Source organism: Stegostoma tigrinum, chromosome 9, assembly GCF_030684315.1.
Source record: "Stegostoma tigrinum isolate sSteTig4 chromosome 9, sSteTig4.hap1, whole genome shotgun sequence".
NCBI classification, from domain to species: Eukaryota; Metazoa; Chordata; class Chondrichthyes; order Orectolobiformes; family Stegostomatidae; genus Stegostoma; species Stegostoma tigrinum.
In genome coordinates, this window is record NC_081362.1 from 93,837,953 (window position 1) to 93,863,213 (window position 25,261).

At 44.4% G+C, this 25,261-nt stretch overlaps 1 protein-coding gene across 4 annotated transcripts in view; it reads right to left on the reverse strand.

Annotated features, from left to right (window-relative positions):
- LOC125454703 (collagen alpha-1(XII) chain) overlaps positions 1 to 25,261 on the reverse strand; it is a 266,793-nt gene that overhangs the window by 99,189 nt on the left and 142,343 nt on the right. For all 4 annotated transcript variants that reach the window (XM_048535772.2, XM_048535773.2, XM_048535777.2 and 1 more), the window contains 5 exons: positions 15,449 to 15,568; positions 14,073 to 14,219; positions 10,568 to 10,684; positions 5,178 to 5,330; positions 3,287 to 3,361 (listed from right to left, as the gene is read on the reverse strand). In XM_048535772.2, coding sequence (XP_048391729.1) covers positions 3,287 to 3,361; positions 5,178 to 5,330; positions 10,568 to 10,684; positions 14,073 to 14,219; positions 15,449 to 15,568 — 612 coding nt within the window. The remainder of the gene's footprint in view (positions 1 to 3,286; positions 3,362 to 5,177; positions 5,331 to 10,567; positions 10,685 to 14,072; positions 14,220 to 15,448; positions 15,569 to 25,261) is intronic.

Consider the following 25,261-nt stretch of genomic DNA (forward strand, 5'->3'; position numbering starts at 1 on the left):
TCACAAGAATCATTGATGGGACTCTGGCGATACAGTGGCAGTTCGGCTTGGGTTCAAGTCCAAGCTGTTCCAGTGGTGTGCCATACCACAGCTGAAAGGGTTGATTCAAAATATTTAATTCTGGCTAGTTTTACAAGTTTTGTTTATTCTAATGATCTCATTCTTCACATGCTGAGGATGGCTTATTTCCTCAGACAGTGGGCTGAAGCACCCTTATGATGATAGACAGGGCAATGCGAAGGCTGACAAAATGAGGTGTTAAAGTACTGGGGGAGGAATGGGCATGCTCAAACACTTCCGGCCAGGATGCAGTTTCGCCAATGGCAGGAGTGTTGGGAGCCCTGTCACCTCCCTTAAGCCACATTGAGTCATTTAAGTAGCTGGTTAATGTCTATTCCAGCCACGGCAGGCATTTTACTAGCAGTGAGAGAGACCACCACCACATGGGAGATTTTATACGAAAATCTCCAAGTGGGTTTCAAGATGGTTGGGGTATGTGAGGCTGCAGGATTGCTTCATGATCCACAGAGGGGACCCCTGAAGCCAACAGCTGATCCCATGACAAGGTGACCCCAAGATAATAAAGTGTGAAGCTGGATGAACACAGCAGGCCAAGCAGCATCTCAGGAGCACAAAAGCTGACGTTTCAGGCCGAGACCCTTCATCAGAGAGGGGGATGGGGTGAGGGTTCTGGAATAAATAGGGAGAGAGGGGGAGGCGGACCAAAGATGGAGAGAAAAGAAGATAGGTGGAGAGGGGAGTAAAGGTGGGGAGGTAGGGAGGGGATAGGTCAGTCCAGGGAAGACGGACAGGTCAAGGAGGTGGGATGAGGTTAGTAAGTAGGAAATGGAGGTGCGGCTTGGGGTGGGAGGAAGGGATGGGTGAGAGGAAGAACAGGTTAGGGAGGCAGAGACAGGCTGGACTAGTTTTGGGATGCAGTGGGTGGAGGGGACGAACTGGGCTGGTTTTGGGATACGGTGGGGGAAGGGGAGATTTTGAAGCTGGTGAAGTCCACATTGATACCATTGGGCTGCAGGGTTCCCAAGCGGAATATGAGTTGCTGTTCCTGCAACCTTCAGGTGGCATCATTGTGGCACTGCAGGAGGCCCATGATGGACATGTCATTCTAAAGAATGGGAGGGGGAGTTGAAATAGTTCGCGACTGGGAGGTGCAGTTGTTTATTGCGAACCAAGCGGAGGTGTTCTGCAAAGCGGTCCCCAAGCCTCCGCTTGGTTTCCCCAATGTAGAGGAAGCCTCACCGGGTACAATGAATACAGTATACCACATTGGCAGATGTGCAGGTGAACCTCTGCTTAATATGGAAAGTCATCTTGGGGCCTGGGATAGGGGTAAGCGAGGATGTGTGGGGGCAAGTGTAGCACTTCCTGCAGTTGCAGGGGAAGGTACCGGGTGTGGTGGGGTTGGAGGGCAGTGTGGAGCGAACAAGGGAATCACGGAGAGAGTGATCTCTCCGGAAAGCAGACAAGGGTAAGGATGGAAAAATGTCTTGGGTGGTGGGGTCGGATTGTAGATGGCGGAAGTGTCGGAGGATGATGCGCTGTATCCGGAGGTTGGTGGGGCGGTGTGTGAGAACGAGGGGGATCCTCTTTGGGCGGTTGTGGCGCGGGCGGAGTGTGAGGGATGTGTTGCGGGAAATGCGGAAGACACGGTCAAGGGCGTTCTCGACCACTGTGGGGGGAAAGTTGCGGTCCTTGAAGAACGCGGACATCTGGGATGTGTGGGAGTGTAATGCCTCATCCTGGGAGCAGATGCAGCGGAGGCGGAGGAATTGGGAATAGGGGATGGAATTTTTGCAGGAGGGTGGGTGGGAGGAGGTGTATTCTAGGTAGCTGTGGGAGTCGGTGGGCTTGAAATGGACATCAGTTTCTAGCTGGTTACCTGAGATGGAGACTGAGAGGTCCAGGAACGTGAGGGATGTGTTGGAGATGGCCCAGGTGAACTGAAGGTTGGGGTGGAAGGTGTGTGAAGTGGATGAACTGTTCGAGCCCCTCTGGGGAGCAAGAGGCAGCGCCGATACAGTCATCACTGTACCGGAGGAAGAGGTGGGGTTTGGGGCCTGTGTAGGTGCGGAAAAGGGACTGTTCCATGTAACCTACAAAGAGGCAGGCATAGCTGGGGCCCATGCGGGTGCCGATGGTCACCCCCTTTGTCTGTAGGAAGTGGGAGGAATCGACCCCACGTCATTTTATCCCTGGCTGCCTGGCCCCATTGTCCCTAGATATTATTTGCCTGTCTTCAGGGCACACATCCACCAATGTTCGCCCCTCCTGCTGGGATAGAATCGGCAATGGTCATCCTCTGATTGTATCAGCAGCTCCTGAATGGTGTGGTTGGGCCACTGCAAGCAATTCGGATTGCAGTTCCACCAGTGGCCACCAGGAGAATGTGCCTCTGCAGATCTTGTCACCAGATGAACCAGGGCAAAGCCCTATTTTTAGCCCAGGTGGTGGACTTTAGCCTCCAACATTAAGTTCAGTCTTGGTGTGTGTTGGGTGACATCTCCTAAGTTACTTCTAACTGCAAACGAGCAATGCCACAAGGCATCCGCACCAGGTATAAAGTAAATGCCTCATTTTTTTTAACCACAGATGAAATCAATTGTCACATTAACTCATCCCAACTTCAATCTCATTGCCTCTAATCTACATGTTGAAAAATCAAGGGGGAAAATTTAATAGCTGGGAACACACTGACAGGCCCATTCCATTATGGGGACAGAGAGGATTGCAACATTCTGATGTAGTGCCACCGAGAAATGGGGTCCTGGACGACACAAGCCCTTCAGGACTGCGATGGGTTCTCTAGAATTTAAGGGATTTTTCTCAAGCCATTCCTGCAAGCCAGAATGATAACCAAAAGACACTTAAATAATCCATTTACTTTGTTTTATTCTCTTTTTTCAGTTGTTACAAAAAAATCAAGTAAAATATTTGATTAATTGATACAGCAGCTGATGCAAACCGTTCTGTCATGATTTAATATCCAGATCATTGATGCGCCATAAACATAAAAAATCTAGAAACACATCCAATCAGAGTAGTAATCCTATAGCTCCTGAAAAATCTCCCTCAGGCACAGTCAGACCTGTTGCATAATTCCAATGCTCTCTGCTTTTATTGTGGAATTCCAGGGTTCAATCTGACTCAAATCCAAAGTCTAAAACTTTCCAGAGAGGCCTCCAAATTTTGGACCATATTTTCCCCATCACAACATTCCTGAGTAAGGTCATCAGAAATGGCAACACAGCTAAGGTAAAGAACTCACCTTCCCGGGCTGGAGGGATTGTCGGTGGAGGAGGAGGAGATGGGGGTTCTGTTGGAATTTCTGTCGGGCGAAACACTGCAAAGGAAATCAAACATGCATTTGGGATTTTATTGAAATACTTCTTAAATTATCACAAAATCAAAACACCCATCCCCGAGAAAAGCATTCATTTTGTTGACCATCTGATTGGACATCGGGTTATGCAATTAAGTTTGTGAACCCGATACCAAAACTCAAATTCAAACTCAAAACTGTAGCCCTTTGGAAAGGATAGGCAACCATTCTCACCCCATTCCCTATTCTACTCACCCTCCACCATTCCCTCTTCCCCTGCCCCAGAGAGAATGGCTTGAACCGTTCAAACCACAGTTAAAGGGTCCATTTTATTCTTTGAGAGATCGGAAATGGATAAATGATCAAATGGGCAGTCTCAAGATAACTGTGTGCTCCTCCAGTACACATTCACATGTGCCTTCAGTGGGTGTTAAAGAGTGGCCAGCCAGCCAGGGCACGGTGGCTCAGTGGTTAGCACTGCAGCCTCACAGCGCCAGGAACCCAGGTTCAATTCCTGCCTCGGGTAACTGTCTGTGTGGAGTTTGCACATTCTCCCCGTGTCTGCATGGGTTTCCTCTGGGTGCTCCGATTTCCTCCCACAGTGGAAAAGATGTGCAGGCTAGGTGGATCGGCCGTGCTAAATTGCCTGTCGTGTTCAGGAATGTGTGGCTTATAGGGGGATGGGTCTGGGTGGGATGCTTCAAGGGGCAATGTGGGTTTGTTGGGCCGAAAGGCCTGTTTCCACACCGTAGGGAATCTAATCTCTCTTTCACCTACTCCATGAACCAGAGTCCATTTCATTTCATTCATTCACAGGATGTGGGTGCCTGTGATTGGCCAATACTTATTATCCATTCGTAATTGCCAGAATGACAATTAAATGTCAACCACATTGCTGTGGTCTGGAGACAGGCCTGTATCAGGTATGGACACAGCTTCCCTTCCTCATGGGCTGTAGATCAGCTTTTAAAGCCATCAAATGCACAATTTAAGGCAATCCAAAATCAAACATAAAAGTAAATTCGCAGATGCCAGGAAATCTAAATAAAGTGATCATGGAAACATTATGCAGATAAGCCAGCTTCTCTGCAGAGGCTGGAGTAGGTGGTGTTTTGTAAATTGGTCTTGAGAGACAATCCACATTTAAAACAGCCATCTGTCCTTTTGGCCATCCTGCCTGACATTTCAAAATGAGCAATTTTGAACAAACCTGGTTTGGCAGCGAGGTGGATTGTAGACAGGGTTGGATTAAGACCGTGCTTGGGGAATCTGAAGGAACCCAAAAAGAAATCCCAAACCTCCCTATGACTGTGCCATCAGTCTTTAATACAGAAACAGGAAGGGGTTTGTTGGAGACAAGGAATCAGGACGGGTTTTGCTGAGTTTAAGGCCTTTTTCTCTCTTCTGAAATTTTCGCAAGTACGAGGATGGCACTGCAACGGTGTTACTGTTCATTAGCTCCGTTCATTCCTGTGAGTTTGTAACAGGTTTGGAAGCAGTATTAGTAAAAAATTTCCAATTATACAAGTTCACCACATAGCATGGTGGGGTTTGAACTTCCATCTCCGGGACATTAACTGGGGTCCTATTGTGGATCCAGCTCCCTCATACGGTTACTCAGTAACCTCTCTCCCTACCCCAGAGAAACTTATGTTACTGACTGTATCTCCACTGATGTGCATTCAGCTCTCTCTCACCCCTCAGTGATGGCTCTGCCTGCGCTTTGTATTACTGATTGTATCACTAGAGATGTTATTCCAACTCCCACTTGCAAGCAGAAAGTTTATTGTTCCTTTCTTGCCCTCTTGTTAATGATAGTTTGCAACACAGTACTCACAGGTCCTCTCTTGCACGTGCACTCCAGGTCCCTCGAGGTTTGGGAGTTGAGTGTAAATCACAGCTTCGTAAAGGGAATCAGGGGAAAGCCCAGTGAAGCAGTGGCTGGATTCAGCACCACTGATGGTTACTTCTTGATGACCACTGGCGTAAGCTTCAAAACAAAGAGAGGCTTGAATGAGTGCCCATTTGAAAACAAAATACAATAGATACTGTTAACATTTCAAGCCTCGTATGACTTGAACTGGTCTGAAGAACAGTCATACTAGTTTCAAACATTAAGTCTGTTTCTCGATCCACAGGTTCTGCCAGACCTGTATAAGTACTCAACATGAGCGGGGTAACATAATTCCTGGAGTCCATTTTGTGTGAATTCTGAATCACAATAATTTACATGGGAGACATAAAATACATTGGTGAGCATATAGAGTTTAAACTTATTTATAATGTTTATAAAGACATCACTGTTGTGTGTTTGTAAAATTGAAGTAGTGTTTGGGTTATTAACATTCTTGCAACAAATGTGAACTTTTCAGAATAACACACTGAGCAGCATCTTGTGTGTGCAGTCTACTGCCTTTCAACTGATCACTTCCTTGGATTGAAATGTCCAGGAGTGTCTGCAATGCAGGGATATTTATTTCTTTTCCCTTCAGCTATCATCGTTCATTTAAAAAGGCTCTCAACTGAAATATCAGTTTTCAAAGAAGGCGCTGAGTAATATAATGCCGATGTTATGGACCCTAAAATGCTGCAGGAAATTCTCAGGCAATCTTTTGGAATCACTGACACAAGGTTTATTCATGCGAACACAATATAAGGTGAGTGCTCAGCAGTAAAGTGAATGGGACAGAGCAAGTAAGTATGATTAAAAGCAGAGAGCTGTAGTGGGGGAGTTTGCTCTTGAGTGAACCTCACGATTTAAGGACTATGGAACTTGACAGTCATTAGACTGGAGTGTGTAGGATGCAGATTTGCTGGACTGCACTGAATGCAGAATGCAAGACAATGCAAAATCAAAAATGAAAGTAAATTTGCAGATGCCAGGAAATCTGAATAAAGTGATCATGGAAACATTATGCAGATAAGCCAGCATATCTGCAGAGACTGGAGTAGGTGGTATTTTGTACATTGGTCTTGAGAGACAATTTACATTTAAAAGAGCCATCTGTCCTTTTGGCCATCCTGCCTGACATTTCAAAATGAGCAATTTTGAACAAACCTGGCTTGGCAGCGAGGTGAATTGTAGACAGGGATGGATTAAGACCATTCTTGGGGAATCTGAAGGAACCCAGAAAAAATCCCAAACCTCCCTATGACTGTGCTATCAGTCTTTAATACAGAAACAGGAAGGGGTTTGTTGGAGACAAGAAATCAGGACGGGTTTTGCTGAGTTTAAGATAACAAAGTGTGGGCTGGATGAACACAGCAGGCCAAGCAGCATCTTAGGAGCACAAATGCCAACATTTCGGGCTTAGACCCTTTCCTGATGAAGGGTCTAGGCCCAAAACGTCAGCTTTTGTGCTCCTAAGATGCTGCTTGGCCTGCTGTGTTCATCCAGCTCCACAGTTTGTTATCTCAGATCCTCCAGCATCTGCAGTTCCCATTATCTCTTTGCTGAGTTTAAGGCCTTTTGCTCACTTCTGAACTTTTCGAGAGTATGAGGATGGCATTGCAAAGGTGTTACTGTTCATTAGCTCTTTTCATTCCTGTGACTTTATAACAGGGTTGGAAGCAGTATTTGTAAAAAATTTCCAATTGTAGACAGCAGCAACTCAGACTCCCTCCCCATTTTCAACCTGTAAACATGTTTAAAACCAAGGAGGACTATTTTAGCTGGCAAGCATTTCTACTTTCCACTATGTTGAATCACATGGCAGAACTGCAGCACAATGAAAACAGGAAATGCCACTCAGTTTTCAGATGCATTCAGCACTCTGAGAGGGGCAGGTCCACAGCTCCATGCATATTTCTCTCAAATTTGTTTATCAGCTGTTTGTACGAAGGGGGCATGCTTGTGAGTGTGCATAAATGTGTGTAAATGTACCGTGTGTATTTGTGTGAGCAGGATGTCTTACAGTCAGAGAATCACAGAATCCCCACGGTGCAGAAAGAGGCCATTCAGCCCATCAGTTCAACACCGGCACTCCGAAGAGCATCCCACACCGACCCGGCCCCCCACCGTATCTCCATTACCACCCATTTCCTATGGCTAACCCATCTGCCCAGTCCTGGACACTGCAGCCAATTTTACCAGTGTCAATCCACCCAACCTAAACATCTTCCTTATAAAGAAAGGTTGGGAAGACTAGGCTTCTATCCGCTGGAATTTAGAAGATTAAGAGCTGACTCAAGCTTGCCTGGGTGGCCATAGAAAGGATAGTTCCACTTGTGGAAGAATATACAACTCAAAGGTCACTGGTTAAAAATGAGGGAACATCCATTTAAGATAGAGCTGTAGATTTTTTTTCTCATATTGGATCATAAATCTTTGAAAGGCTCTTCCTGAAATGGTGGTGGGAGCAGAGTTCTTGAATATTTTTAAGGCAGAGATGAATAGATTTTTGCTGTGCAAGGGGATGAAAAGTTATTGGGTTATTGGGAAGATGGAATTCGTCAATCAGATCGCCCATGATCTTACTAAATAGTGGAGCAATCTCGAAGGGTCAAATACTCCTACTCCTGCAACTGACTCTTATGTCTGTAAGCATGTGTTTGTACATACATTGTATTTGTGTGTGCACAGATGTCTGTGTTTATATGCATATGTGGATTCAGCTCATTTTCATTCAGCATGTCTTTCTGATATTGTTAAACTTCTTTTGTTTCATATCGCTTAGTGAGTTAGTTGGCAAACCTTCAAAGGTTATGATAATGAAGGCTAATGAATTACAGTTTCTAGTGCACACATCAGTTTCCTGTTTTTAACACCCTACAGGCTTTGTTGTGAACTGAATCCATATGGAAATAAGGTGCAGTGGTAAACATTCCAAAATCACTCCAGTATAATAAAAATGTGCACATTTATGTTCAAGTTGCCCTTCACTGCAATATGCTTCTGAAGAGTTCTAAAACATGATCATCAATATGGCATTTTATCATATCAACAAATTATCTCAGTGTTTATCGCTTAATGATTTATGAATAATCACTATCATCATGGAGGAAGCTGAACCATGTATCTTTCACAGAAAACATGTAACCATCTGTTACTGATGGTGTTGTTTAAGCGAGGAATATTGGTGAGGATTCCAACTCAACGTTCGCGGCTTTTTTTCAGCATTGTGCAAATTTCTAAGGTTCATCAGAACAGTCATGGAGCTTGGAAAGAGGATACTCAACAACACATCATTCAGTGAGTGCCACACTAGAGTTTCAGTCTAGACTGAGAGGTTATTGTGGGGCTCCATACCATGACCATCTATTTCAGAATACATGGTAGAAGAGTGACTGTATGACTGCAGACAAAATTCAAGGGGTGTACGCTTCCCTTCATTTCCCAGCTGCCCCAACTTAAGGGAGGAACTTCAAAAGTGGCACTTGCTTTATTAAACTACAGTGGTTAGGAAGATTTATTTTTTATCCATTCACAGGATGAGGGCATTGCTGGCTGAGCTAACATTTATTGCTCACCCCTAATTGCCCAGAGGGCAGTTAAGAGTCAGCAACATTGCTGTGGGTCTGGAATCACATTTTGGCTACATCAGGTTAGGATGACAGTTTCCTTCCCTAAAGGATGTTAATGAACCAGATGGACTTTCTTCAACAATGGACTCATCACTCTTAATTTCAGATTTTTAAAAATTTAATTCAAATTCCACCATCTGCAATGGCAGAATTCAAACCTTAGGTCCCCAGATTGTCTGGGTCTCTGGACTAACAGTCTAGCGAAAATACCACTGGACCATTGCCTCACTTGTTGGTCAAGCCTGTACTTCTGTACAAAGGCGCATGCACTCCCCTGAGCAGTATTAGTGGGAGTGCCACGCTGTTGAAGATGCTATAATTCAGATGAAATGTCAAGTCTCATGTGCCCCCTCAACTGGACGTAAAAGATCCCATGATACTATTATAAGAAGAGCAGGGGAGATTTCCCCAGCGCTTGGGCCAATATTGATCACTTACCCAACGCTTAAAGCGAAGGGATTGGTTATCACTTGCTGTTAGTGGGAGCTGGTCGTGCAGAAATTGAGTGCTGGGCTGTCCAGCATTTTACAACAGTGACTTCAAAAGTACTTGGTGTGGTTGTGAAGCACTTCAGGACATACTGAGGTGATAAATGTCACTGAATATGTGCAAGTTTACTCCTAAGGTCATCAATTTGAAAAGCATTGTAAAAGCTCCCCTTGCATTGCCCAAACAGTGTGGCCCAGCTCAAATATATGAAAGGCTTTCCATTTTACACCAGTGCCATTCTGCCTTCAAGTAGCATTGCCAGTTCAATCTTAATTCAGTGCAGATTTACGCTGACAAAATTGACGCCCTTATGCTGGTTTTCAAATCAGATGCAACAGTTGAGTGGATAACACAGACTTAGTCTGGACTGAAATCAAACCACAGTTGCTGGGAATTAAATGCCAGTGTCACTGCCTCACCCGCTGCACGATCCACTTTCCTCTTCTTTTATCCATTTCTCGGAATTCTTTTCCTAATTCTCTCCAGTTGCAAAACTGAGTCACTCGCAGATTATATCAGTCTACTGGCTGGCTAGCAACATTGAGATAGAAGTTTATTGAGCCTCGGAACGGATTGCTCTTGTGGGTGAAGGGAAGTGTGAGAACAGGCCAATCAGAATTGCAGGAACACTGCAAACTCAAAAGATTTGTAGGAACTGACTGAGGCAGCAAGCTGTTGAGGGCACAGAGGAATTTGAAAACAATCTTAAATTCCAAGGATACTGGATCAGCACCCAATGTAGGTCAGTGAGCACGGGGAAGATGAGTAAGTGGGACTTGCTGTTTGTTTGGATACAGGCAGCTGTGCATTGGATAACTATCCAAACGGTAGAATCCTGTAGATCTACAGCACAGAAAAAGGCCTTTGGGCCCATCATATCTGTGCCAGTCAAAAACAACCACCTAGCTATTCTAAACTAATATCTAAAAGCAAGCACAAAAACACGGTTGCTGGAAAAGCTCAGCAGGTCTGGCAGCATCTGTGAAAGAGAAAAGAGAGTTAAAGTTTTGGATCTGGTGACCCTTCCTCAGTTCTCAGTCACCGGACCCGAAACGTTAACTCTGTTTTCTTCCTCCACGGATGCTGCCAGACCTGCTGAGCTTTTCCAGCAACTTTGTTTTTGTTCCTGATTTACAGCACCTACAGTTCTTTCGGTCTTTTCTAAAAACAAGCAACTTCTTAACAACAAAATTCCTTCTAGGACTCCATGATTACCATCAACTGGTTGTAGCTTTATTCTGTAGGAGCTTGCTGCTCTATGAGGATTCCACTGGATGCAGAAGGTGTCCCAGCCAATGTTGTATGTGTTTATTCCAGTCACATTTAGGTACACTAGGAGAGAAAGAGAAAAACCAAAGGACATTTCATCTGGTGTCATCAGCAACATGAGAAATCACCGTGCACGTTACTGCTTGGCTGACAGATCACTGCATATTTGGAAGCGTGAGGATTGCAGAGGGAGACAAGTCCCCCAGTCCATCTGCTTCTTTTCAACCAACGCTGCAATGAAAGAGGGGTTATACTGGTTACACAAATCAAACTCTATCAGTTAGTCTGCAAGGGATCCAAACACGAGGTGAGGAAAGCAACACCCTGCTTCCCCTTCTCCACCTCCTCACCTTCCTAAACCAGTCATGGTGAAGCAGAAAATGCCTGAGAAATGGTGAGGAAAAGACCAAGGTGAGTATCAGTGATAAGTGCTACACTACCACCCCAGTAGTGTTGGAATCTGCAGCTTAACTGGTAAGGATTCATTCGGGGGAAGGGAATAACCATCAGCCCCCAGCTTATAGGTGGCAAGGGCTTTGCTCATAGGATTTCTGGAGGGAAATGTAAGAATTCTTTGGGTCAACGAGGTGAGTGATGAGTTGAATGCGGAGAATATTGGAAGGATTAATTTAACGGACAGATCAGTAAGGCCATAAGACCAGATGATTTAGGATGAGAATTTGGCCTGTATGTCCATTAATTCTGCTCCACTATTCAATCGAGGCTGATACATTTCGCAACCTCCTTCTCCTGCATTCTTTTCATAAGCCTTCATCCCATTTCTATCAAGAACCTCAATGACTTTGCCTCCACAGCCCTCTGTGGTAAGGATTTCCACAGGTTCACCACCATCTGGCTGAAGAAATTCTTCCTCATCTCAGTTTTAAAGGGCTGTCCCTTCACTCGGACACTGTGCCCTTAGTTCCTGATCTCTCCTGCTAGTGGGAACATCTCCATGTCAACTCTACCCAGGCCTCACAGTATTCTGTGAGTTTCAATGAGATCTGCCCTTTTCCTTCTAAGCTCCATCAAGTACATTCCCAGAGTCCTCATACGCTCCTCACATGTCAGGTCTTTAATACATAGGTTCATTCTTGCAAACCTCCTCTGGACCCGATCTAACTCCAGCATATCCTTCCTTACATATGAGGCCTAAACCTGCTCATGATATTACTAGAGAGGAGAATGGGATATTTAGGGCCTGTGGCTCATAAGGAGGCAGCAAACATTCCTCAATGGTCCCTTCAGAGGCTACTCCAGGATTCAGATGGAAGCTGCAGGCTTATCCTACAGTGACTCATGCTGTGGAATATGGAAGGTCATAGAGCAACAGGTTTATTTGAAAGCACACGCTTTCAGAGCCTCTCTCCTGATTTCTGACATTGTCCACCCCAGTCCAACACCGGCACCTCCACATCATGAATATGGCCAGGCAGTAGGAAGGTTGAAGAGTCGGGTTGAGGGAGGGGATTTGGGTGCAAGAATATCCAAGAGGGATGATATTACAGGAAGGAAGGAAGCTGGGAAAGAGGGGTAAAAAAAACATTAAAAATGGGTAGTTTAAAAGGGGGCCCACTGAGACCGGTCTGGGTGGTGATGTCTGAAATTTGGCATTAAAGTGTCAGACCTTCACACACAGTGGTTTAGATTAAGTCATGATGCTTTAATCCCTTCACCTACATTCTGAAATAAACTGTTCACCAAATGACCTCAAAGTTGGCTTCAACTCTGAAAGTGTGAATTCTGCGTTCGCTAGAACAAAGGGTTGACAGGAGTATCCTGCCACTTTTCTGTGGGGAATGAAAACTGAGCGCATGCAGGGGCTGGTAATTTAACACTGGCTAGTGCTTAGACTGAACTTGGCAGCCATCAGTATAAACCCAGAGGAAATCAGCATCAGCAAAGAAAAACACATTCATCCTGCAAAGGCAATGTGTGTGATATGTCTGGGGAGCGAAAGGAGGCCACAGGCAGATTGGTGCAAAATAAAATCAGCACCTCTCTACTCTCCTTAAAGGGAGGAAATAGAGTGGCTTTGAGATAAATGTATTAGGGTAATGTTACAGGAGTAAGAAGAGACAACTACTACCTTGTCAAGAGAAATAAAGACCCTCCTGCCAGTGAAGCTACACCCTGAGAACAGATTTTTAAAAATCATTTTCTTTTCCTACAGTTCTCTGATTAATCTTAAAGCCACTAGTGCCTTGTGCCCCTTTCATACTCAACAAGTGAAATCTCAGATTTCCGGACCTCTCTGTGTGAGCAAGTGATTCTTTACTTTTCTCTCGCATTTGTTCTCAGGATCTAGAAGAGTACCACAACATGTTTGAACCTGAGAATAACCATTCGGTTCATCGAGAGGAACCCACCATTGCTGCATGGAGCAGTCCACTGTTGGATTCCAGACTTATCACATGCACCACTTAGGAAGTTAAAATTGAGATGAGGAAACATTCTTTTTTTTCTCTCAGAGGGTTGAGAGTCTTCAGAGTTCCCTTCCTCAAAATGTATTAGATGCAGAGTTTTTCAATATGTATAAGGCAGAGGTAGATGGATTCTTGATGACCAAGGGCATGAAAAATTATTGGAGGAAGTCGGGAGTGTAGAGTTGTAGTTAAAATCCAATCAGCCACAATCTTATTGATTGGCAGAGCAGGCTGAAATGGCTGTTTGGCCCTACTGTTGCTCCTTGTTCATATGTTCAGAGTCTGCTCCTGCCTTACTCCTCTGATCTTGCCCATTAGATAGTGTCTTCCTGGGCTTTCAATCGATGCTGGTGTTCCCAGCAACACTCATGCCCTGTGATTGAATGAGAACTGGAAGCACCACTGTTAGGCATTGGCCCCAAGGCTTGCTAAGAGGCAAGAGCCAAGCCCCTGCCCTGTCCAACACTGAGATACTGTGCACTCACAGCCCGTCTGGCTCAGCTCACTGAAACTCAACGAATGCTCAGCGAAGCTCATCAGGACTTGACCCCAACTCAGCAATCAGGCTGAAGAATTTGGTTATTTTCCTCAACCGCCCTCTTATCTGCAATCAAAACACACCGAGTAGAGGTGTTTTTAAAGGAAATGTAGGCATGGTCAGTTGCTGTCAGCTGGTGTAATGCCACTGCAAATTTGTTCCACCACAACAAAAGAGGCATTACTGAAGCTATGAGTGTCAATCCACATATCCTTAATCACGTCCCTTTCATCCTTGCAAGTGGCCCTCCCGAGAATGAAGAGGTGCAGTTTGGCATTATCGCGATGGCAACTTCACCACCAGGCAGTTACACCAGAGAACTGCAACCTTCAATCCGTCAATGGCAGCAAGTTGCGCAAATCTAGGGCCGACTGCTTGCTTAAGGCCCAGCAGGTAAAGTTGGTGGGGAACTTAGAAAAACGGGCGAGAAGAAGAAATGAAAGCAGCGCCACGTTGGCTCAATACAAAGTCGGCCACATTGACTTACGGGTAGTGCCTTGGCCTGCCAATGGACCACTGCTTCCTGAGTCATAGATGGCGTAGACGTTGACATCATATGGTGTTCCGGGTTTCAGATTCTGTGGTGTATAAGATGTCACATCCCCCACGAACAACTCCATTTTCTCGTCGCTGCCTGAAATGACAAATGCCTTAAATTTTAGATCCACCATCTTTCATGATTTATTATTCCTGGGTTTAATGTGGCTTTCACATGAATAAGGAAGGAAGGAGCAGGAGAAACTCTGAATAAAAAATGTACCTATTATGTTGAAATTCAACTCTACATGATTTTAATCTGGCAGAAAGGTGAACATTGATTCAGATGTATCTTCAGGAGGGGCAAACGACTTAATTGAGGTTCAGACTTTGTGTTTGAAGTTGAGCGCAAGGTCACAAACTGGGATTCACACCCCCAATGCAGCAACAAACTTCGAGACTGGTGCCTAATTTTCCAGGGTGGCTTCTCAAGCCAGGTGCACCAGCATGGTAGCTCAGCCATTTCAACAAGGCACAATTCGGGTACACATTCACATTTCAGGGAATATCAGTCAGAAATCAGGTGCACAGGGTGGTGGGAGGTCATATTATTGGAGAGGTAGAGCTCCTGTTCCCAAATGCAGTTTTGCAATTTCTCCTTTAAAAACAGTTATTGTGATGAATGTTGAAGGATCCTGGGGGATCTAATGCAGGCCTGGATGTCAATCAAAGTGCATCTAGCGAGGGCCTTAAAAAAGATGCTAGGCCACACTCGTTGGATTTGTAAAGGGATGAAGCTTGTTCAAAAGCCATGCACAAGCCAATTTTGTGTCAGACTTCAGTCAAGTAGCTACAAGAGGATCAATGGTCGGCACAACATTGTGGGCTGAAGGGCCTGTTCTGTGCTGTACTGTTCTATGTTCTATGTTCTAAGACATGGGGGTGTCGATCTCTCAATTTGGCATACTGTGCCCGATCCCGTCATATTTGTGGGTAAGTTGTTTAGTTCTAGATGAGCATGCAGCCAAATCCACCCTCTGCTAGCTTCCAGGAACCAGAAACCCTTGATTGATCTTCTAATCCTTCCTGGATCAACAAGCACTGACTAAGGTACACGAAACCAAGAGCTAGAATGTTAGGTCTGGAAGGCCAGGTGAGTCTAAGTTTTAATTCAGTCATACGATTATCAGCAATTTTTGTTATCCCAAGCACGAAATGAATAAAATCAAGGGGAGGCAAAGCATAGAATTTAAGACTGCAGTGATGGAAATGGAAAAGCGAAGGTGAAGCATTATTACCTGTAGTGAAACCACAGGAGGGGAAATAAAACTGTGTAAAAGAGCAGGCAAATGGGACATATGCAGTACAGATGCAGTGTTTAGCTACCTGTGGGCTGGTAAGCAAGTCGATATCCAAGGACTGGAGATGGTGCAGGATCCCAGGTCACACGGAATCGAGTATACCATTCATCGGATACCCTCAGATTGCGTGGCTCCAGCAATCCCACTGAAGGGAATAAAGGAGACAAGTTACAGAGTGAGCACAAAAACCTTGAATTATTTCACAGAGAATGAAAATGAATGTGTCTGAGATTTATCTCCTGGTCTTAGATTTGATGTTGATTGCTAGTATCTAAACAGGTTTGTTGGCAAAGATTCATAAATAGTAAGGAGAAAAACACCTTATTATAGAAATAGAACACATTCATAAAAACAACATACAAGGTATGGAGTGTATTTAGAACCTCCGAAGGTTAGAGTTGCAACACAAACAATCACAGAAGGAGACTTCAGTGACTGAAATGCTGGCCAGGTGAATCTCTTTGATTATGAGATCCTTGTTTGGGGCTGTTAACCTGGCCCAATCAGAGAGCCCTGGCTGATAGATTTAATCAAGAGAATCAGGAAGTCTCCTCATTCTAGCTGAGCTGGCTGGTCAGAGCCCGTGTACAGTGCACATGTAAATAAAGGGTGACCTGGTGACAGGATACTAGTCTTGATGCTGTTATTTCAGAGACCAATTGGCCCATTGTCCATGAGCCCTTGGAAATACTAATCCAATCAATCTCACTGACTTTCCACTTTCTGTACAGCCTGGAAAATTTCTCCTTTACAATTATTTATACAATTCCTTTTGAAAGTAGAATAAAAATTGAATTCCACTACCATTTCAGGTAGCGTGTTCCACAAAACAACTAACTGTGGAAGTTTTCTCCTCAACCCCCTTTTGCCTTTATTGCCAGTTACATTAAATCTTTGTCCTCTAGCTGAAAGGTCACATGAATGAAAAGAAACATGCACACCCACACATAACAAGGAAAAAATCAGCATCAGATGATAGTGTAGAACAGCTGACCCTGAGCTGAGCAAACATTAAACCCCACATGTGATATCACTTTGCACATTTTTCACTTGTCAACCTATCAGCACTCCACTTCTTCATGCAGTTAAATTGTTGATCCCTTTGCATTTTAGTGTTCTTGCATCTGTCCTGATTAATGCAAAATAACAAACAAAAAACTTTTTCAGCAATTAAAATAGATTTCAACAAGAACAACAATAATATGCATTTATATAGCATCTAAAGTTGAAAAATGTCCCCAATTTGTTTTTGTTTTTAATGGTGTCATTTTTGATTGACATGATTGACATTTACTTTGCCACAAATTCACAAAAAGAAACGTAGAAAAGGTGAACAACTGCTTGGTGAAACAGTTATATTCTAAAGAGGACCTTAAAAGTGGCAAAAAGTAGAGAGGCGCAGAAGTTTGGACAGAAAAATCTTTTAAAAACACATAAAGGAAGCATCCATTGTCTCTGTAGCTTTCTCTTTTAGGACCCTAGGATGTAAATAATTGAATCTGGGGATTTCACAAATTTCGTCCCTCAAGTTGCACCGACTCTTTTTCTTTACTGATATTAATCACTTTAATTTTTTCACTTTTATCAGTCCCGAGGTTACCCTCTATTTCCAGTATATAACTTTTGCCTTCTATACCAAAAACAGGCACAAAATATTTGTTCAATATCTATAATATTTCCTCAATGTCAATGATAATCTTTCCTGCCTCTACTTCAATATTTACCAATATCTACCTCAGGTACTTGCTTCCCTTTTAGATTTCAAATCTGGTGTTCGTCTTGCTTTGTTCACCTCCTGTTCAGCTGTAATCTTGTATGCCTCGCTTGTTTAAGCACCCTTTGATCTGTATGTCCTTGTTTGCTATGGTCTGCCTGTACTACTCACAAAACATAAATTTTCACTGTACTTAGGTGCACGTGACTGCAATAAATCAAATCAAATACTTGTGAAATTCCTATAATCTGTTTCTATGTTTCTCAATAGTTTACTCACAGATTTTTGTTTCTTCCCCTTAGAACTTAGAAAAGCACAGCACAAGAATTGGTCCTTTGGCCCATATATCTGCTCTCTTTCCACAAACATCTTGGTGGCGTTTTACTGGGTCCGAAAACACTCTCAATCCTCAGACATACAACTATTCTTTACCACAATCCTGAACATCCTTAATAAATAACTGATGGATCTTGCTTGATTTACAAGACACTGTATTTCTTGTTGAATGTTTCGAATTGTTTCTCTATATGTTTTCCACTATTTATTCCCATCATCATAGACCATTTTATTCACCAAATCGACCTCAGACACTCTGAACACTCATACAAATATAACTGACTTTATTTAAATTTAAAAATCTTGGCTGGATGGTTATATAATGTTGTTTTCAAATTTCATGTGGAATTCAACAGTAATCTGATTACTCCTTCCCAGTGGATCTTTTCTTATGATAATATTTATTTATCCCACCTCGTTACACAAAACTAGATCTAAAATAGCTACATACCTAATTAGTTCCACAATATCTTGCGCCAGAAGTGTGTCACAAAAATATTCTACAAACTAAACTTCCAGATTTTTTATTTGCCAATTTGACATATTCCTGTCATTATTCAAATTAACATCACACACAGCTATTTAACTGCATTTGTCATAAGGTCCAAGAACTTTATTTTTAAATGCTTTGTCCATCAATATAACTGTTGCTAGGGGGCCCTTAAACACGTATTTTCCAACTCTTGATAATAACAATCTCTACCCATACCGTTTTAACCTCCTGATATTTTTGTGTTGAGATATTTTCTCACAAATATCTTCATGCCATGCTTTGTTATCAGGGTTACTGCTCTAACTTCCAATTTTGTTTGTTTTATTTTAAAATATTTTCCCAGGAGTATTTACTATCCAAACTTGGTCACCTTGTAACCATCTCTTAGTAATGGGTGATCAGATTGATGTCATTTACTTCTATTTGTGCGACTCCTTCACATATCTTACTGCAGATGCTCTGCACAGCCAAAAAGATTTCCCCACATACTCTTTGATGCAATATTACCATTTAACTTACTGTCCCTTTGTTTCAATTTGGCTTTTCTTTACCCACAACAGTATACTTTTCTAATGCTTCAACTTTTACCATGGATTTCGAAAGCTTTTTTCACCTGAATCCTTCTCCCCAAATTGAAATTTCACCATCTTAAACAGATAAGGTTCAAACACTCATCCATAGATTATTAGCCTAATTACATCATCATCAATTACCGCCACTAAATATAGATGATTAGCTTTGTGTTTCTACTTTTTAATTTAATCTTCATTCCGTATTATTCCCCAAAAGAACTTCTTTCTGACTGCAACCTATATTACTGGTACACATATGGATCACTGTTAATAGAGCTTCTCTCTGTATATTCCACTTTAGCCCTGAGAAAATACCCTTGACCCTGGGATACAGCAAGTAATAATACCTGCAAGCTACAAGAGCCTCATATCTACTGGACAATTCTTGGGGCAGAGATTCCTACACTACTGCCTTACTGTTACTCATAACCTCTTGCCCCTGACCATGGATCTAATCAGACATTTCTATCCTAAAACTAATACCACCTCCAGAAGCAAAGGGTCCAAATAACTTTCCTCTTTCCTCATACATCACTGTGTCTTCAGCTCAGATACGTCATCATCTCTGAGACAAAGTTCCTCAAACTGTATACACTCTATTATATTGTGACTGCTTTGGATCACACCAGTGTTCGCCACTTCCTAAATACCACAGCTACACCACATAACTTGCCCTGACATTTTCATTGTCCTTTTGACTTTAATTATTTTAGGTTTCAAACTTAGAAATATTACTCAATTGTTATCCAGGGTTTTTGTTTATTTTCACTCATGGGCTGTGGCCATCATTGGTTGAAACTATATCTATTGTCCATCCTTAATTGCCCTTCAGAATGTGGTGGTGAGCTAGCTTCTTGAACCACTGCACTCCATGCGCTATAGGTAATCCCTCAATGCTGTTAGGGATGGAGTTTCAGGATTTTGATCCAGAAACACTAATAGAACAGTAATGTATTTCCAAGTCAGGATGGTGAATGGCCTGGAGGAGATTTCGCAGGTACTGGTGTTCCTATGTATCTGCTGCCCTCATCCTTCTAGGTGGGAAAGATTGTGGGTTTGGGAGGTACTGTCTCAGGATCATTGGTAAAGAGCTAAGCTGTAAATGTAATGCAATATTTATCTCTCTCCAGTTCCAGATTAAATCCCTGGCCCCGTTTAAATGGAAAACAAAAGCATAAAATTCACCAAGAATCACCCAGGTACTGGAAGCTGAGAAAAGGTTAAAAAAAAACAGTATTTCCTCTCCCATTTACACTGAATTCCCATTTAAACCAAATTCCCTAGTTGGCTCTTGTTTCTTATCTCAAGCGTCGCTACCTCCACGTTTAGCTCCCACTAACATCGAGGGACACTGAAAATAGGTCCAAATCTTTGTGGAAAGCCCCTTTCCTTTGCGGAATTCTCACAGCTTTTGTGAATGATCAGGGTTCAGAGTCATGAGGGCCTATAGCACAGAAACAATATCTTCGGCCCACTGGCTCTGTGCCAACCAAAAACAACCACCTAGCCATTCTTTCCAAAGGGTCCCGACCTGAAACGTCAGCTTTCCTGCTCCTCTGACATTGCCTGGCCTGCAGTTCTCTTCTAGCTGCACACTGTGTTATACCTATCTATTCTAGACCTGTTTTCAAGCACTTGTGCCTTGGCATTGGAAGTGGATATCTAAATACTTCTTAAATGTTATGAGGATTTCTGCCTCGACAAGACTTACAGGCAGTGAGTTTAAGATTCTTACCACCTTCTGGGCAAAAACATTTCCTCATTTTCTTTCTAAACTTCGAACCCTTTACCTGAAACCTCTGCCCCTGGTCATTGAGCCCTCTATCAAGGTTTAATAATAAACAGAACTCCACCTTGCTAGCCATTTTCTTTGGATCCTCTAAGCTACAGGTGATTAGTGAAGGACTTGCATTTATATAGCATCCTTTGAAAGATGGCTCCAATTAGGTGTCAGGTCCACCTGTTTTCAGTTGGTTGAGAGGTAAATGCTATCCAGGACACTGGGGAGACCTTGCCTGTCCTTCTCTGTGATTTACACCAGATCTATTACATTCACCGGCAAGGGCAGGCAGCATATAACTTTAATGATTACGTCTCCTACAGAGCTGCAACACAGATTGTATGTGCACAGTTCAGGACTGGGACTTGAACTCACAACTTTCCAACTCTAAGCTGGGCCTGCTACCTACTGAGCCACAACGTGCAGAGGTCACTGAGTACCCAATCAATCACCTGGCCTACTGTTCTCACCATTCCAGCATTAGACCAATCCTCAATGCACCAGACTACAGCACCAAGTCTCAAGGATGGCAGCCAATTCTTGATTTATTTTCTGGCTACGCTTTAAAATGGGATTTGTAATAGACATTGGCTATAAAATTATGAAATATGCCCAGGAGCGCTGGGTTAATGGAGAGTCAACTGTATCCAGTTAGTTGATCTCAGCTGAGACAGAATTTGGAGACATTGCAATTTGCATCAATATCCGCAGGCTGAGAAGATGGGAAAGCAGGGAGGACGGCGGTGGGGGTGGGGGGGGTGGTGTGCTATCTAGTGTAGTGTAACGTCTACTAGACTAGTAATCCTGAGGCCCACATCAATCACTTATACCGGAACATGAGTTTAAATTCCACTAAAACAACTTGAGAATTCAAATTAATTTTGAAATGAATTCTGCAATCTTGGCCATGATTATTTAGATTGCTGTAAAACCTAAGCAGCTTCACAAACAGTCTAAAGGGAGGAAAACTTGCCATCCTGGGCTAGATCCTCTCTCATGTTAACATGGTTAACCTCTTAACTGCTAGAAAAAGAGACAGTGCTTGAGAAACTCAGCAGGTCAGACAGCATCTGTGGACAGAGAAATGGAGTTAATGTTTCGACTCCAGCATAAATCTTCTTCCAACCCAGAGGGGGATTGAAAAGTATCAGAGATAATGGGAACTGCAGATGCTGGAGAATTCCAAGATAATAAAATGTGAGGCTGGATGAACACAGCAGGCCAAGCAGCATCTCAGGAGCACAAAAGCTGACGTTTCGGACCTAGACCCTTCATCAGAGAGGGGGATGGGGAGAGGGAGCTGGAATAAATAGGGAGAGAGGGGGAGGCGGACCGAAGATGGAGAGTAAAGAAGATAGGTGGAGAGAGTATAGGTGGGGAGGTAGGGAGGGGATAGGTCAGTCCAGGGAAGACGGACAGGTCAAGGAGGTGGGATGAGGTTAGTAGGTAGCTGGGGGTGCGGCTTGGTGTGGGAGGAAGGGATGTGTGAGAGGAAGAACCGGTTAGGGAGGCAGAGACAGGTTGGACTGGTTTTGGGATGCAGTGGGTGGGGGGGAAGAGCTGGGCTGGTTGTGTGGTGCAGTGGGGGGAGGGGATGAACTGGGCTGGTTTAGGGATGCAGTGGGGGAAGGGGAGATTTTGAAACTGGTGAAGTCCACACTGATACCATATGGCTGCAGGGTTCCCAGGCGGAATATGAGTTGCTGTTCCTGCAACCTTCGGGTGGCATCATTGTGGCACTGCAGGAGGCCCATGATGGACATGTCATCTGAAGAATGGGAGGGGGAGTGGAAATGGTTTGCGACTGGGAGGTGCAGTTGTTTGTTGCGAACTGAGCGGAGGTGTTCTGCAAAGCGGTCCCCAAGCCTCCGCTTGGTTTCCCCAATGTAGAGGAAGCCACACCGGGTACAGTGGATGCAGTATACCACATTGGCAGATGTGCAGGTGAACCTCTGCTTAATGTGGAATGTCATCTTGGGGCCTGCATCCCTGAACCAGCCCAGTTCGTCCCCTCCCCCCACTGCACCACACAACCAGCCCAGCTCTTCCCCTCCCCCCAGCAGCTTCCCCTCCACCCACTGCATCCCAAAACCAGTCTAACCTGTCTCCGCTTCCCTAACCTGTTCTTCCTCTCACCCATCCCTTCCTCCCACCCCAAGCCGCACCCCCAGCTACCTACTAACCTCATCCCACCTCCTTGACCTGTCCGTCTTCCCTGGACTGATCTATCCCCTCCCTACCTCCCCATCTATACTCTCCTCTCCACCTATCTTCTTTTCTCTCCATCTTCGGTCCGCCTCCCCCTCTCTCCCTATTTATTCCAGTTCCCTCTCCCCATCCCCCTCTCTGATGAAGGGTCTAGGCCCGAAACGTCAGCTTTTGTGCTCCTGAGATGCTGCTGGGCCTGCTGTGTTCATCCAGCCTCACATTTTATTATCTTGGAATTCTCCAGCATCTGCAGTTCCCATTATCTCTGATACTTTTCAATCCCCCTCTGGGTTGGAAGAAGATTTATGCTGGAGTCGAAACATTAACTCCATTTCTCTGTCCACAGATGCTGTCTGACCTGCTGAGTTTCTCAAGCACTGTCTCTTTTTCTAGCAGTTAAGAGGTTAACCATGTTAACATGAGAGAGGATCTAGCCCAGGATGGCAAGGGGATTGAAAAGTGTTTTTTTTTGCTGTTGACAAAGGAGGAGGAGGAGGAGGAGGAGGAGGAGGAGGGGGAGGAGGAGGAGGAGGAGGAGGAGGAGGAGGGGGAGGAGGAGGAGGAGGAGGAGGAGGAGGGGGAGGAGGAGGAGGAGGAGGAGGAGGAGGAGGAGGAGGAGGAGGAGGAGGAGGGGAGGAGGAGGAGGAGGAGGAGGAGGAGGGGGAGGAGGAGGAGGAGGAGGGGGAGGAGGAGGAGGAGGAGGAGGAGGGGGAGGAGGAGGAGGAGGAGGAGGAGGAGGAGGGGGAGGAGGAGGAGGAGGAGGAGGAGGAGGGGGAGGAGGAGGAGGAGGAGGAGGAGGAGGAGGAGGAGGAGGGGAGGAGGAGGAGGAGGAGGAGGAGGGGGAGGAGGAGGAGGAGGAGGGGGAGGAGGAGGAGGAGGAGGAGGAGGAGGAGGGGGAGGAGGGGGAGGAGGAGGAGGGGGAGGAGGAGGAGGAGGAGGAGGGGGAGGAGGAGGAGGAGGAGGAGGAGGAGGAGGGGGCAAAACAGACTGAAGATGGTCATAGCCAAAGGCAAAGGGATTGGTTGCGGTAGTGCATCATCAGTGCAGCCTCCAATGAAGTGCTGTTACGTTTTCCCGCCTCGTTGTAAAACCCTGGAGCCTGCTGAGCTGGATTACCTCACTTCCGGTTTTCCTTCACAATGGAGCGTATATGGGGTCGAGCTCTATGTGTTTGTTGATGGCTTTCTTCGTGGAGTACCAGGCTTCTAGGATCTCCTGTGCCTGTCTCTGCTTTGCTTGTCCCAGGATTCTTGGGGTTGTCTCAATAGAATTGGTCGTCCTCCTTGTCCATGAGGATAGAGATGAGTGAGCATTGGTCATGTTTTTTTGTACCCAATTGATGTTCGTATACTCTTGTTAATTTCCTTCCTGTTTGTCCGATTATCCAATTGGCTGCAAAAAGACGTGACCAATGCTCACTCATCTCTATCCACTTGGATACGGAGAACCGCCAATTCGATCGGGACAACACCAGGATCCTGGAACAAGCAAAACAGAGACAGGCACGGGAGATCCTAGAAGCCTGGTACTCCATGAAGAAAGCCATCATCAAACACATAGAGCTCGACCCCATATACACTCCATTGCGAAAGAAAACCCAAAGTGAAGTAATCCAGCTCAACAGACTCCAGAGTTTAAAAACCAGGCAGGAAAGCACAATGGTGTTTCATCAGAAGCTGCACTGATGATATTACCCAGCAGGGTCATGAAACATCTGCGGAACAACAAATCAGATTGGCAAGCCAACCAATCAACCACAACATCCATAGCCTGAGCAACAAATCTATTCCAAAACCTTACAGACAGAGATGTGCCAGAGGATGGAAGGAAACTGGAGGATATACAGGTCTGAAGCTGACTGCTATCTGAAAAAGCCTAGCAAACCATACAGTTGTATACAACCAATCCACAAAATTAACAGAATTGTGAGAAGTCGTATCACCACATGAACAGAGCAGTTGAAGTTAGCAGCTTACCCCCATCTTCTCAAGAACAATAAGGGAGGGCAATAAATTCCAAATGTTGTGGACCCAACTCTGTATATATTCAGAAAAAAACTGTCTGCATACCACTTTGGTGAGGTCAACTGAGGGGAAGCCCCATTGACCTCTCAGCCAACACCAACCAAATATAACCTGATCACTCATCCCCCTCAATGTCTTCTGTGGTGTTTGCTATGTGAGGAAATGAATGGATGACATTCTTCATCAATGGTGACTTCAGCCCACTAAAGGTAACACATTTAGTACAGAATGCTTTGAGACACATTATCTAACTGCAATAAAGGCAAAATACAGCAGATTCTGGAAACTGAATCGTAGCATTTTAGAATTTTACAGCACTGAAGGAGGCCATTTGATTCATTATGCCTGTACCAGCTTCCAAAAGAGCTACCTAGCTTGTCCCAATCTCCAGCCCAAGATCCACAGCCCAGTAAATTTATCACTGTTAAATATATATCTAGTTCTCTTTTGAAACCTCGTATGGAAACTGTCTCCACCACCCTACCAGGCCACACATTCCAAATCCTAACAACTCTCTGAGGAAAGAAATTTCTCCCATCTCGCTCCTAGTTTTCTTCTTGGCAATCTTGAAATTGTGACTCTGAGTTACTGACATACCACCTAGTCGAAATTTTGCCCTGTCAAAATTGTTCATAATCTTGAACATCTCAATAAGGTAATCTCTTAGTTGTCTCTTCTCCAAGGGGAATAAGTGCAATCTCCTTAATTTTC